The 12338-nt window shown below is 38.5% G+C and overlaps 1 protein-coding gene across 1 annotated transcript; it reads left to right on the top strand.

Annotated features, from left to right (window-relative positions):
- Positions 1-278: 278 nt before the first annotated feature.
- LOC122066776 (type II inositol polyphosphate 5-phosphatase 15-like) lies at positions 279-9863 on the top strand. The gene is made up of 9 exons (XM_042630609.1): positions 279-584; positions 3569-3693; positions 3931-4015; positions 4742-4895; positions 4998-5038; positions 5142-5409; positions 5631-5754; positions 5845-6205; positions 9021-9863. The coding sequence occupies exons 1-9, from the start codon at positions 279-281 to the stop codon at positions 9390-9392; spliced, it is 1836 nt and encodes a 611-aa protein (XP_042486543.1). The 3' UTR covers positions 9393-9863.
- Positions 9864-12338: the final 2475 nt, after the last annotated feature.

Raw genomic sequence — 12338 nt, forward strand, 5'->3', positions numbered from 1 at the left:
AGAGAAGCAGAAACTCACTGAAATTAATCTAGCTCCAATCCAGATGCGTTTGAATGAAGGAAATGGAAGTAATAGACGGCCAACACCATATATTGCGACAGCAAAGAAATGAAGAACTAAGCTCAATGGGCTTGGCGACTGGCGAATCGGCGACAACGGAGAATGGAGAACCATAGCGGCGGTCGCAGTGCAGTCGCTGTAGTGTCAAACGAAGACTCGAAGAGGAAGGTTGAAGACCGACTTGGGCTCGGCGACTGGCGAATCCACGACACCGGAGAATGAAGAACCACAGCGGTGGTCGCGGCGCAGTCGCCGTAGTGTCAAACGAAGACTCGAAGAGGAAGGTTGAAGACCGACTTGGGCTCGGCGACTGGAGAATCAATGACACCGGAGAATGGAGAACCACAGCGGTGGTCGCGACTAGCGATGCAGTCGCCGCAGTGTCAAACGAAGACTCGAAGAGGAAGGTTGAAGACCAACTTGGGCTTGGCGAGTGGGGAATCGATGACAACGAAGACCACAGTGGTGGCCGCAGCAGTGTTAAACGAAGAGAAAGGTTGAAGACCAAGGGACTAGGGTTTTTGGTTTCTTTGTTTATTTTTTCTTTTTAACTCTTTCATATTGGGGTAAAATAGGTATCTTACAACCGGGCCGGGCCAGGCCGGTGCAAAATAGACCGGTCTCGGTCGGGTATTAATTGGTCGGTCTCGGTCGGGTGCCCGACGGTCCAAGTATCAGGACTGAGACCGATCGTTTATAAATGGGCCGGGCTCAAGCCCGACACGTTTAATAAACGGGCCGGATTGGGCCGGGCTTTAAACGGTCGGTTCTATCGGGTCGGGCCACGAATTGACACCCCTAGGTCTCTTGTTAGCCAACTGAGCAGTTACATTAAATGGGGCTTTCACTTTAGGTGGTGTATGAGAATCACGGGTATGTGGTTGTGATTGGGTATCCATAGCCAACAGCCTTACATTTAGTTCAGTCCACAAAGCTTGCTGTTCAGCCTTCAGTTCAGTTCCCATATTCTGTAGCATCTCCATAATAGAAACTAGGGAGGGGTGTTGTTCTCAGCCATGCTCTAATACCACTTAATGTAGGATTAGATTTGACAAACCAAACTAGACCCAAACTGTAGGAAAATTTAAACCAAAGAACAACCACATAACGTCCACAACAATCCACAACAGACTAATATTAAGCTGATATAACAGAGTAGAATTCTGATAGTTGAAATCAACAGTTGCAGAAACACTATAATGAACTAACAGCCAAGGAAATACTGTCGCAATCCACCAAATTAAGAGGCCAAAAACTAGGTTATATAGTCAACAGATTCCAGCAAAAACAAAACAGAAATCAGAATTCAAATCTGGGCAGAATTCATAATCGGCCAGAACTGAAGAACGGTCCACATCAGCTGAACCAGTGGTCTGATTGGCCTAAAAACTGGATTGAATCCCCTTCTGAGTAAAACTAACCTTCGACCAGAATTATAAGGCCATCGGGTTTGCCAGAACTCCCAAAACAGATAAGCCGACAGAAGAGAAAACAGAGAACCTTAACCCAGAAATTCTGCAGACAGATTAGAGTACTTACCTGACTAGCTGAATGAGATTCAGAACAATAAGAATAGCAAAAAATATGAAGATCCACTTGGACTTCTCGCCACAGAGTGTCGACTGGATCAAACACCAGTCTCTTGTTCTGTGATCAGACACACAGAGAAACCAGTAGAAGCATAGCAGCGACCAACAGCAACTTTTTTTCAATATTCAAAATCGTGGGGCTTAATGGGAGCCCTCTTTTTTATTTATAATACTGATTGAGGGGGGTGATTACAATTTAGTAACTTTAAAGTTACTAAAAAACTGAAATAAAGATTACTAACATCTGGTCACTAAATCTAGAAAAGTAAACTATGAAATAAAACAACTGGAATTAGAAACTAACTTATGACTGAAAATTAGAAACTAACTAAGTACTGAAATTAGAAACTAATTAACCCCACCAAAGCCCAACTAAAAAGGAAACTAATGAAAATAGAAAATTAACTAGTAATTCCGTACTTAATCTTAAAGCCCCTCTTTTAGACCCAAAAAAGTGACCAATACACTCCAAACCACATGGACTGAAGGCCCAACACATATACAGCCCAACCCTATACTTATTCCTAATAAAACAAGCCTAGTTTGGTGAAGAATCTGCATCACACAATGGCTGTCTCTCTAAAGTCAACTTCAGTGCTGACCTTTTAACCACTTTCACTTACTTTTTATTCTTCTAGATTAAATCTTTCCACTTAATAATGTTGAATATCATCAGGAAGATCTCCTATCACTCCTAGAACCAGCCCAATTTGCGTTGTCCTTCATCTTCACGTGGTTGTATTGAGTGACCAAAAGTCTTTTTCTAGTGATGGTAATATACTTGAGAATCTTGTCAGCTGCCTCCAAATGAGAAATTTTTGGAGCATGCATGAACTAGCACACTACACTGTTTTGCATATGCAGTGTGTGGTGGAGTGAGAGATAGAGAAACGGCTCCTAGAAAACCTAAATGAGAGGCTTTCCAAATGCTTCGTTTCAAACATCCATTTTAATCGACTTGGCCATACAGCTACTGACATCAGTTGTACAGCCAGATGACACAGCTAGCTCCTTATTTCTTCAAAATTGAAAAGATCAAGGTCTGCCAAATCATATGATCTAATATTAAGTTAGCTTTAAGATCAGTTAGCCTCCAATGTAAGATGAGAAGCCAGTTGAGGGGGGGGGGGGGGGGGGGGGAGAGAGAAGTAGATGTGAACCTTTGGTGCTTTTTGAAGACAGTGCCCTCAATAAGTGACATGAATGAGCAGAAAATACAAATTCATATTATATGAAATCTACACCCCTCAAATGTGGTAGTATTTTCTCATAAATCAAGTAATCAACACCAAAAAAAAAAAAAAATTTTTCATGAATTTGAAACAGTTTGTCGTTACCCATAAAAAAGAAAAGGATGGGAAGGGGGGAATCAATCTTAATTCACCTGTCAGAAGGAGGAAAATCAGTCCATTGTCACCCAACAGTACCAACTGGACCTGTCTCTCCATTACATAAAGACCTTGTAATCTTAGAATTTTCAATGATGAGTTGGTTAAAATTTTCTTCCAGTTCCCTAGAAAGGAAATGTTTGTTTGTTATAATTTTGCTATCAAATAATTGTCAATTAGCTAGATACCTTTTAAATACTGAAATGTATATCAAGCATCACTATTTTGTTAGGGCTAAAGTACTTATATCTCTCCCCAGACCCTGCAGTGGTTGGAGCCTCACATGCATTGGTTTTATGATTTGTGGCAGTTTCATGTTTTTTCAAGGAAACAATCATGGTTATCAATTCCATGGATGTGCTTGTGAACATTATTTATGTTTATAAAGGACACAAGTATCACTACTACAGAAAACTTTTGAAAAAAATGTTAAATTCTTACATGTTCTTATATTCTTTTCCTCTATTGGATATTGGGGCCTTCTCAGATTTTTCTATATTTGTCCATTTACCAATGTTATGGTGATTGTAGGTAGGACTTGAGGGGAGTTCGATTGGGCAGTCATGGCTTGATGCAATAGGAAAGACCTTAGATGAGGGATCAACTTTTGAACGTGTTGGCTCGAGGCAGTTAGCAGGCTTGATCATAGCTGTGTGGTAAAAATATGAAGCACACAATATATCTTCTTTTCTTTCTTTCTATTTTTTTTTTTTTTTATTAATAGGAATTTGTTTGTGGTTGTTCCTTTTTTTTTTTAAACCTGCTAATTGATATAATGGAACAGTGTTGCTTCCTTTCTCCCTGTAGCAATAAATATAATTTATTCTACAAGTTTTCCAGGGTTGTAATTCTTGTTAGTATTTTGTCTGTGAGTTTGCAATTTTTTTTTTCAGGATCAGAAAAAGACTTAGACCGCATGTTGGGGATGTTGATGCTGCTGCAGTTCCTTGTGGTTTTGGACGTGCTATTGGTAATAAGGTATGGTTTTTTTTAGAACTCATGATTTTGGATAATTGTAGCCAAGCTCATATAGTTGAGACAAAATTTAGTAATGGATTTTAATGCTAATACTCAAAATTTAAATTGGGGTTAATGAATTACACTTTGGGAATCTCTCTTGTAAAATATAGCACATATATACAGAACACTTTTCTGTTATTGGTAGGATAAGTTTTCTGTTATATATATATATATATATATATTTATTTTGGTCTGTTTAAGATAATTAGTTTAATATGGTTGCCATGTTAGACTTCTTGTCTTGTTAGTAAAGTTAGTATGTATAGCTGTCCAAGAATCTAAGTGTCCATCATGTTAGCTAGAACAGTTCTATATCTACTGGTAATTTGTTTTTTAGTTATTTATTTCTTATAATTATACAACCACACCCGCAAAAATGATGGATTGAGCTGAATGGATTTAATTTGAGATTGTTTCCCTGCTGGCCTAGTTACCTCTCTTTAGCCTAAATAACTGTAAATAGTTTTCTTGGACATCTAGACATACTTTTGGACCCACAACTAACCAATAAAATTCCTAATGTGCTCCCCCTTTACACCTAATTTATGGGCTTCGTGTTTCAGCCCATTACTATAAAAAATTCCAAAACTAACACCCAAACAAAACTATTATTAACATCAAGCCCTTTTTTGAGCCAAGACTGCATCATGGCATGATTTACATCGTAAAAGGTTGTTTGAGCAGGGGGCTGTAGCTTTGAGGATGAGAGTTTATGATCGGATAATGTGCTTTGTGAACTGTCACTTCGCAGCGCATTTGGATGCAGTTAATCGCCGCAATGCTGACTTTGATCATGTATATCGAACAATGGTGTTCAATCGACCAAATACTTCAGCTGGTATGGTGATGTTCTTGTTTTTGTGTTTCTCTCTTGCGTGCTCCACATATTTATTTTGGCTGCTTTATTCTTCTGGCTTGCCACTGGTCCTCTCTGTTGCAGCTGGTGTCTCGTCTGCCACTCAGTTGCTTCGAGCTACAAATGTATGTATTGTTTTCTAATTGCTATTATGGAAATATAAAATTTTCAAGGATACTCTTTCAGTGCTTTAATCTCCAGAATCACAAAGAATTGCTGATTTTACAGTTTGTGGGTGCCAACTCTGAAGACGGTAGACCTGAGTTATCTGAAGCAGACATGGTTGTCTTTCTTGGTGATTTCAATTATCGGCTTCATGGAATTTCTTATGATGAGGCAAGAGACTTTGTTTCACAAAGATGCTTTGACTGGCTCAGAGAAAGGGACCAGCTTCGAGCAGAAATGAAAGCTGGGAAAGTCTTTCAAGGAATGCGTGAAGGGATCATCAGATTTCCTCCCACATATAAGTTTGAACGGCACCAAGCTGGTTTAGCAGGTATATGTTAATTAGCATACATGAGCTTTTTGTTAGATTTCTTGTTACTCTGATTTAAAATTAGGGTTTGAGTCCTCTGGTGATTCTCTCATGTATGCATTTTATGAACTGAATGTGCTAAGGACCCTTGTGTAGATCTCATAGGAATATGCTGATGTGTGCATGTGGATTATGTTTGTTGTGTTTTTCATGAAAGTGTTGAATTGTGAAATGTTTTCTAGGGTATGATTCTGGTGAGAAGAAGCGGATACCTGCCTGGTGTGACAGAATTTTGTACCGTGACACCCGTTCAGCTTCAGTATCTGAATGCAGTTTGGAGTGCCCTGTAGTCTCTTCAATTTCACAGTGTGTTGACTTTTTTCTTCTTTTTTTTGGTTTATTTCCTGTTAAACTCTTGTACCCTTTGTATGACTTTGGGTCTCTTTCTTTAATCAGGTATGAGGCTTGCATGGATGTCACTGACAGTGACCACAAGCCCGTACGGTGCATGTTTAATGTTGATATTGCTCGTGTAGATGAGTCAATAAAGAGACAGGAGTTTGGGGAAATCATGGTATCTAATGAGACAATAAGGTCTATGCTTGAAGAATTATATGATGTTCCAGAGACTATTGTTAGCACCAACAACATAATTCTACAAAACCAGGACACATCCATTCTGCGAATCACCAACAAATGCTTGAACGACAAAGCTATGTTTGAAATCATTTGTGAAGGACAGTCAACAGTCAAGGAGGATGGGCAAGCATCTGAACATCATCCTAGAGGTTCCTTAGGCTTTCCCCACTGGCTGGAGGTAACTTCCATTTCTTTCGATATAAATACTGATGCACTTTGTGTTCACTTCTTGTGCACTTTGTTCTTCATTTGCATGCATTTATTTAAGTTGTCTAGTTATTTTGTTCAGTTTCATGCTCATCTCGGATTAGGAGGATGAGTCTTATGTCAGTTTCAAAGCCTCTTGTTTTCATATCTATCTTTCGTGTTTATTGTTGTAATGGTGCTTTTTTTTGCCCCCGACTTTGTTATTAGGTTTCTCTTTTAGTTAGCAAGGATAAAAGTTGTATCAATGTCAGAGAGAAAAGGATGAACATGACAAAGCTTCTCGAGTATTGCAAACTTCATAGATACAACTAATGTCCTTTTAATGATGCATTTGTAATGATTTGCATGCATTGTGCACCATCATGCAGTTGTAAACCATTGACCAATTCACCAAATCAACTGAGTCTTGTTCTTTACAGTGTGTTTTCTTTGGACAAAGGAAGAGTAACTGCAGTAGAATAATGATCCATGGATAAAAAACTCGCCTTGGTAGATCCTTGGGAATAGAGAAAATCTTTGAACATAGTTGACTGGTACAATTTTGGCCTTGCAGTCCTCGAATTGATGGAACTATGTTGGAGGATGCATTCTTGACAGAGTAAGCTTACCATTGGCTATCGAACTTGGGTTGTGTGGAATCCAGGGATGTACTATGATGTAAAGAAAAGATAGAACTTGGTTTATTTAAGTTTTTATAGGAAAATATGTTGCTAACATATATAAATTGTCTACCACAAAAACTAGTAGGGGAAAACGTGTAGAAACGTTAGGATGAGCTTGCCAAGCTTAGGGAAGATGCCCAGAAAAGATAGTGCGATTTTTTTTTTTTTTTGAGGGGGGGTGGTGTGGGGTGGGATGAATAAATAATTAATAAAAGAAGAAAATACAAGGGACCCAGAGGGAAAACAAGACCACACAACCAAAGCAACTAGGGGGGATCAAAATAGAAGAGGGCAAACCCCAGGAGACAACAATAAGCATGTTCCTTGAGGAATCCTTTATAGTGTGATGGGGGAGCATAGCAAGCTTAGACTGACATAATAAAAAATGTATTTCCAAATGTGGTTGACAGGGGTGCAAAAAGCAAGCTTACCAGTGGAGTCACACATAGAGCTACCTACAAAAGTCATGGCGACCCAAATCCACTCTCTTAGTAGGGGAAGAACAAGCCTTCTTAGAAAGCCAAGGCCAATGCCAATGAAGGACATGCTTCTAGACGGAAGAGGCAAAAGGACAAGAAAAGAAAAGGTGATCAGCATTTTCAGTACCATTCCAACAGAGACAACAAGCAGGAGGAACCTACATGTGTCTGTGGATTAAGACTGAGTGGGAAGACAGTTAAAGAGAGCATGCCAAGCAGTGAAGGAGTGGCGCGAGATGTGGCCTTTGAACCAAACAATATTCCTCCACAGGAGTATGGGGCCTCTAGGTCTAACCAGGTCCTAGGCAGAGGAGCTAAAAGTCCAATCCTTAAGGATCTTGTGTTACCTTAACATTTTGATGTTGGAGCAGAATGTGTGCCTGACTCAGGTGGACGCAGTACATGGGGTGGGCATAACTACTACTATTACCACCACCACCATCACTTCTAACTACCCGTCAATGCATAACAAGGCACAGGTGCCCGTACTACTGTTACACAACCAGAGATAACTATTACTTATATAATTATTCATGTGGTATTAAATGTAAATTTGAACCACCGTTAAACTAAGTAAACTATGTAATGGCAATACAAATAACCTAGTTAAGCCCTCACATAATTGTTTTTTTGAGGGTTTTGTTGGGGCTGGGGGGACCAGAGAGAAGTGAAGGAGGGATTCAAGCATTAGACTTTACTAGCAGGACAAACTGGCACCTTTCTTTCATAACTGATCTCTTCTATCACTTACAGAACCTTTTGTATGATATAAAAATATTTCTAGGTCACCTTCTCTAAAGATTTTAAAGACTTCACAGTCACAGATATGAGTTATTGTATTAATTAAACATAAAAAAATAAATTCTTAAATTATTTAAAATAGATTTGACGGATACCCCTCGAGTCACCAAACCTATTTTTGGGTTTTTTGTGGGGTCTACCATCGCATGTCCATTTTTTTATTCTACCACCTGTACCCATATCCATGTAAAATAGGAAGAAACAACCTCTTACTTGAGGCTCCAATGTCCATGAATGAATCCATCCCCAATATAGTTATTTTATTTTTCCAGAGTTCCATCCCATATAAGAAGACCGAAGATGGCAGAAATGAGTGATTCAAATGGAAATGGGGGAGGAAAAAGCTAGATAAGATTTCAATTGAAGTAGTGAACAAAGAATGGAGAACAGGAAAGCATATTGTGTAGAGTGGAAATGCAGGGCAAGTTTTATGTAGCTAATGTTCTCCCCACTCTAGACTGTGTTTTCCAATTAAAATGGTAAAACTAAATTATGTGGTGTATTCTTTACTCCAAGGGTCTCATGCAGGTTATGTTTTCCAATGAAAATGTTAAACTAGTAAACCTGGATTATGTGGTGTACTCATCATGTCAAAGTCTCCTTTTATTAAACAACAGAAAAGAGGTTAAAACAATGCATATAATGAATTGATTAATGGGTCATTGTAAGACTTACTACATATTTATGCAAACTTCTGCATATTTCCAGTATTTTCTTTCATAATGCTTCTCTCATTGTATCAACCCATTGCTTTTAGCTCTGTTTTTGAACAGTAGTGTCGCATCTCTCCCTCTCTCTCTCACTGCATCCCAAACTTCTGCTATTTACAACTTTTGTGGTTCAGGTAACTCCAGCAGCTGGCATAATAAAACCTGGCCAAATTGCTGAAGTATCAGTCCTTCATGAGGAGTTCCATACCCTCGAAGAGTTTGTTGATAGTGTTCCACGGAACTGGTGGTGTGAAGACACAAGAGACAAGGAAGTGATACTAGTTGTGAATGTACGAGGCAGTTGCACCACTGACAGAAGATGCCACCGGATTCGTGTGCGACATTGCTTGTCATCTAAGACTCTACATATTGATTCAAGGTCTGGTGACTCTAGGAGATTTCAAGGAAATGTTCTTCATAGAGCTGACTTCCGACACCTCAGCGGTTCCTCTGATGTGGCTGATGACGTATGCTATTTGCATATCCATGATGTGGCCAAAGACTGAAACTGGGAAAGAAACCCACTCATCAGTTGAGGAGTGACCAAGGCAACCATCCACCCGATGCCGAAGGCATCCTTCTCGAGACTGCATCTATACATGCATCTTGATGTAAATACCAGAGGCCTGATCATGATTTTTATGCATCATGGAGCAGGTTCAATTTGTCTGCAAGCAATTTTATTCAATACTCCTATTTAATTTCATTACGCAGAATCGATTCTTTGACCCAAAATGTTTACTCTTTTTCTTCCTTTTTTGAGTCCAATACATTGTATTCTAGACTGACCAATCATTCAGATTTGTGTAGAAAAGAAATACTGCAGGCTGCAGGAGTGGTTGATTTTAGTGTATTCTTAGTAGAGGTTTTCTGAATAATTGTTGTGTCCATCAGCAGCTATCAGAAGGGGAACATGGAGAGTTGTTTTACATTAGCAATTGGCTTTCAAGAAATATTGTTCTGGTCCTAATTTTGTATATCATCTAGCTTCTTTTTCTTGTGCTCTTTCTTCCAAGGTATTTGCCAGATGATCCCAAATTTCTAGTTTTTGTGCTTTCCTACCAAAAGAAACATCTTCACAATTTTTTTTGATAAGAAATAAACTATTATCAACAGCTAGAAACAGAGCCAAGCAAAATCAGAACTAGACATAGACTTCCTACTTCTGTTTAGATGGGCATAAATAGCTAAATGATGATATCTTATACCTACAGTGTTTAACAGCATTAACAGCCTTATAAGTGCTTTTAAACAGACATCGAATATCTCATACAATTGTAAACTTGACTAAATCTTTGCTAACAGTCCAAATGATTGCAGTTACGAGCTTCGATCGCCATGCTTGTGGTAGACAAATCTGTGAGTTTCGGATTCTTGTGTGTTCCCTGAAAAACCATCGGAGTTAAAGAAAACTCAGTCCTTGCAACAATTCAGTTGCCAATCCATTTCTCTTTCATCGTCACAGAGTCAACTCATATCATCATTGTTTAAAAATCTGCAAAGCTCCCTTAGTGGTAATTTTCCATAGGAAAACTTTGAATTTTGGGTGCATTTTGGATTTCCACAATAATAAACATATGGAGGAAAAGGGAGAGTGGTGGAGAGCATTGATACATGTTGAGAGATGACCAGGCACATTATTGATGAAGAAATGAGTTGTAGCCTTCAGGAAACAGTCTCCATAATGCGGGGGTAAACCTAACCAGCTGGGTACGTTATGACCCTCCCCAATCTCCGTAGTGGTGGGAAACCAAAAAAAATCCTCATTTCTACATGAGGCAAGAGGAATAGAAACAATCCTTGATGCCACATCTTGACTAAAAAGTGACAAAATGAGTGGAACATTCTAAAGTTCTATCAATTATAAGGTTTGAGACTATTATATAAAGAAAGACTGGTTAGAATTTCTTGAATCAATAAAACACCAGGGGGGGATTAGGCAATCAGGGATAATTATCCATGAGTCTCTTTTTTTACTTTAAAGTCTTTCGATAACATATTATTATTGGGGAAATATTTTGCCTTCAAAACTGTAATCCAAAGTCCAAAGTGATGGAGGTCCCTGATTTCAGATCCTGTTGACGACTCCTTAGTCCTTGTCTAATTCGTGTATGACAATTTAGCTCCTTTCCTCTCCGTGGTTGATGGATCCTATAATCTTTCTACTATGTGTACTGCACGATCTAATGAATAGACTCGTTTTCACCACCAAAAAAAAAGAAAAAAAAAAAGAAGAGAGATACCAGATCTTGTTGACAACTCCTTAGTTCGGAAGGCCTTCTCTAATTCGTGTAAGACAATTTAGCAACTTTCCTCTCCTTGGTTGACAAATCCTATAATCTTTCCACTCTGCGTGCACTACACGATCTAATGAATAGACTCGTTTCTACCAAAAAGAAAAAAAGAGAGATACCAGATCCTGTTGACAACTCCTTAGTTTGGATGGCCTTGTCCAATTCGTGGCTTGTTAGGTAGAGCCCAAACTTTAGGCTTAGGCTATGTTGGTAGCCAAGTGAAGAAAAGAAAAGAAAAGAAAAGAAAAAAAGTATTTTTTCCTAAGTTTAAGAATCTCTTATTTGTGTGTGACATGTCCTGATCCAAAAGAAAATTCAGTTTTTTAATTTCAAAATTTCCACTGGGAACTGTGAAGTTTTCTTTTGTTAAAAAAAAAAAAAAAAAAATCTAGATTCAATACAAAAATTGTACTCTTTTCTAGATTCTTTTTTCTTTTCTTTTCTTTTCTTTTATTCTCTTGACTACCCAACATAGCCTTAGGGACATATAGGCCATGCCCAGCCTATATGCCAAGTTTGAGTCCAATCTAACTTTTCAACGTTGATAATGTGAAGAGCCTTAGAAAAACACAAAAAGTTCCTTGTTTGGTTGCATAGTGTATGCTAATGTTTCCTTATGTCTATCTCTCTCCTCTCACAATAGAAGCAAATATGTCATTTCATAAAAGGGAAGAGAGAGAGAGACACATAGAGATGCTAGTGTACGCTATGCAAACTAACATTATTTTTTCTCCTATAATAAATTGGGGAAGGATTGGCTAAGCCTAAGGCAGCACGCATTCCCTATAATATGATGACACATTATATTATGGGCACAAAATGCTACCTACTCGCCTGGCCCCTACACCTGCAATGGGGCCAATGAGAACGTGTTTTTGAGCATCAATATAGATGGGGATTCTTAATTGCAATGGGGAAAGAATGGTAATTTCGTAAACTTCTGTGTCTAGGGATAAGAATCACAACCAGGTAGTGTTCCTTTTACTTTCTTTTTTTTATTAATTTTTTTCTAACTACCAAAAAAATAGTAAAACAATTTAGACCTATGAAATGAGATTTATAATCCCTATTAAAAGAGAGTCCCTTTCTTTTGGTAATAGGGTCCTTTTAGTTCTAACTAATTCCCAAGGAATAGTCGAAGTGCATGTAAGCTGGCCC

This window comes from Macadamia integrifolia, unplaced genomic scaffold (genome assembly GCF_013358625.1).
Source record: "Macadamia integrifolia cultivar HAES 741 unplaced genomic scaffold, SCU_Mint_v3 scaffold2577, whole genome shotgun sequence".
Taxonomy (NCBI): domain Eukaryota; kingdom Viridiplantae; phylum Streptophyta; class Magnoliopsida; order Proteales; family Proteaceae; genus Macadamia; species Macadamia integrifolia.